Genomic DNA, 1,092 nt, shown 5'->3' with positions numbered 1-1,092 from the left:
AAAGGATGAATTCATCAACAAATGTTCATCCTTTTGCTTATGCCTGTTTGTCTCCTTGTGTGTTAAATGTCATATACTACTCATTCTCAGTTGGGCCTGTCTCCCTTGCTGTTCTGTGAGGATGTTACATCTGGTAGCCCTGAGGAGCAAAAGGAAATCCCAGTGACTCTAAAGCCTGCAGTGCCCCCTCTTGAGCCTCAGGAGGATGTGCAGATCAATCCGAATGTTAGATGCTGTATTCTGGAGAGGGGCTCTGCCGGTTTTGGCTTCCATTTGGCCTGCGTCAATCAGAAACCTGGCACCTTCATCAGCCAGGTACAATGAAGCCCATTCACTGCCAAATCAGCCTTTAGACGATACTGACTTCAGAGGTGAATAGAAATTAAGCATTGTTCGGTGGGGACTCTTCACAGAAGTATACGCTTGGAAAATCAGCCTTAGGCCACATATAGTGGACTGAATATAATATCCAGGGTGTCATCTGTTAGAAATGATAGAACACTAAAAGTAAAATATATATCATTGCATGTAAATACGAACAACAAACGTTTCTTTTATAATGACAGTATATATTATTTTACATTTTCAGGTAGCAGCAGAAGGCCCAGAACAGACTTCAGGTCTCCTTCAGGGTGATGTGGTGGTGGAGGTGAATGGACAGAACGTGGAGAAAGAGTCTGTGGAGGATGTGATCTTACATGTGAAAAGAGGAGGAGACACTCTTTCTTTACTAGTAGTAGATCAGAAAGGTTATGACTGGCTGAAGAAAAATGGGAAGCCAATCACTGTGAACAAACTAGCACCAATCTCTGAGGTACACAATAATGTATAGCTTACTGATTAATTGCATTAAGTGTGATTAGCCTATATCACACAAACCTCAAAAGCAAAAGCATCATTCATCACATGCACTTTATTTATATAAGTTCATGTTTTTGCTACAGGTGGAGGAAAGCCTTTCAAGTGCTGCTGAACCACCAATACTGAAGACTGATGAATTGTGTGATGTCCAGACTAATAGTCCACCTAGTGGTGATGGCCATTAAAACAAGTGCTTTGAGAATGATGTTTAAATAGTTTCACTGGGTAGCT

General features: G+C 41.3%; 1 protein-coding gene across 1 annotated transcript; it reads left to right on the top strand.

Moving 5' to 3' along the window:
- Positions 1-46: 46 nt before the first annotated feature.
- LOC107580789 (Na(+)/H(+) exchange regulatory cofactor NHE-RF3-like) lies at positions 47-1,086 on the top strand. Its single transcript, XM_016266429.1, has 3 exons — positions 47-315; positions 590-814; positions 945-1,086. Exons 1-3 carry the CDS (start codon positions 67-69, stop codon positions 1,044-1,046), a joined length of 576 nt encoding a protein of 191 aa, XP_016121915.1. The 5' UTR covers positions 47-66; the 3' UTR covers positions 1,047-1,086.
- The last annotated feature ends 6 nt before the right edge of the window (positions 1,087-1,092 follow it).

Source organism: Sinocyclocheilus grahami, unplaced genomic scaffold (genome assembly GCF_001515645.1).
Source record: "Sinocyclocheilus grahami isolate Dianchi unplaced genomic scaffold, SAMN03320097.WGS_v1.1 scaffold45047.1, whole genome shotgun sequence".
NCBI lineage: Eukaryota > Metazoa > Chordata > Actinopteri > Cypriniformes > Cyprinidae > Sinocyclocheilus > Sinocyclocheilus grahami.
The sequence above is the reverse complement of the archived record's forward strand: the minus strand, read 5'-3'. Positions and strand labels throughout refer to the sequence as shown.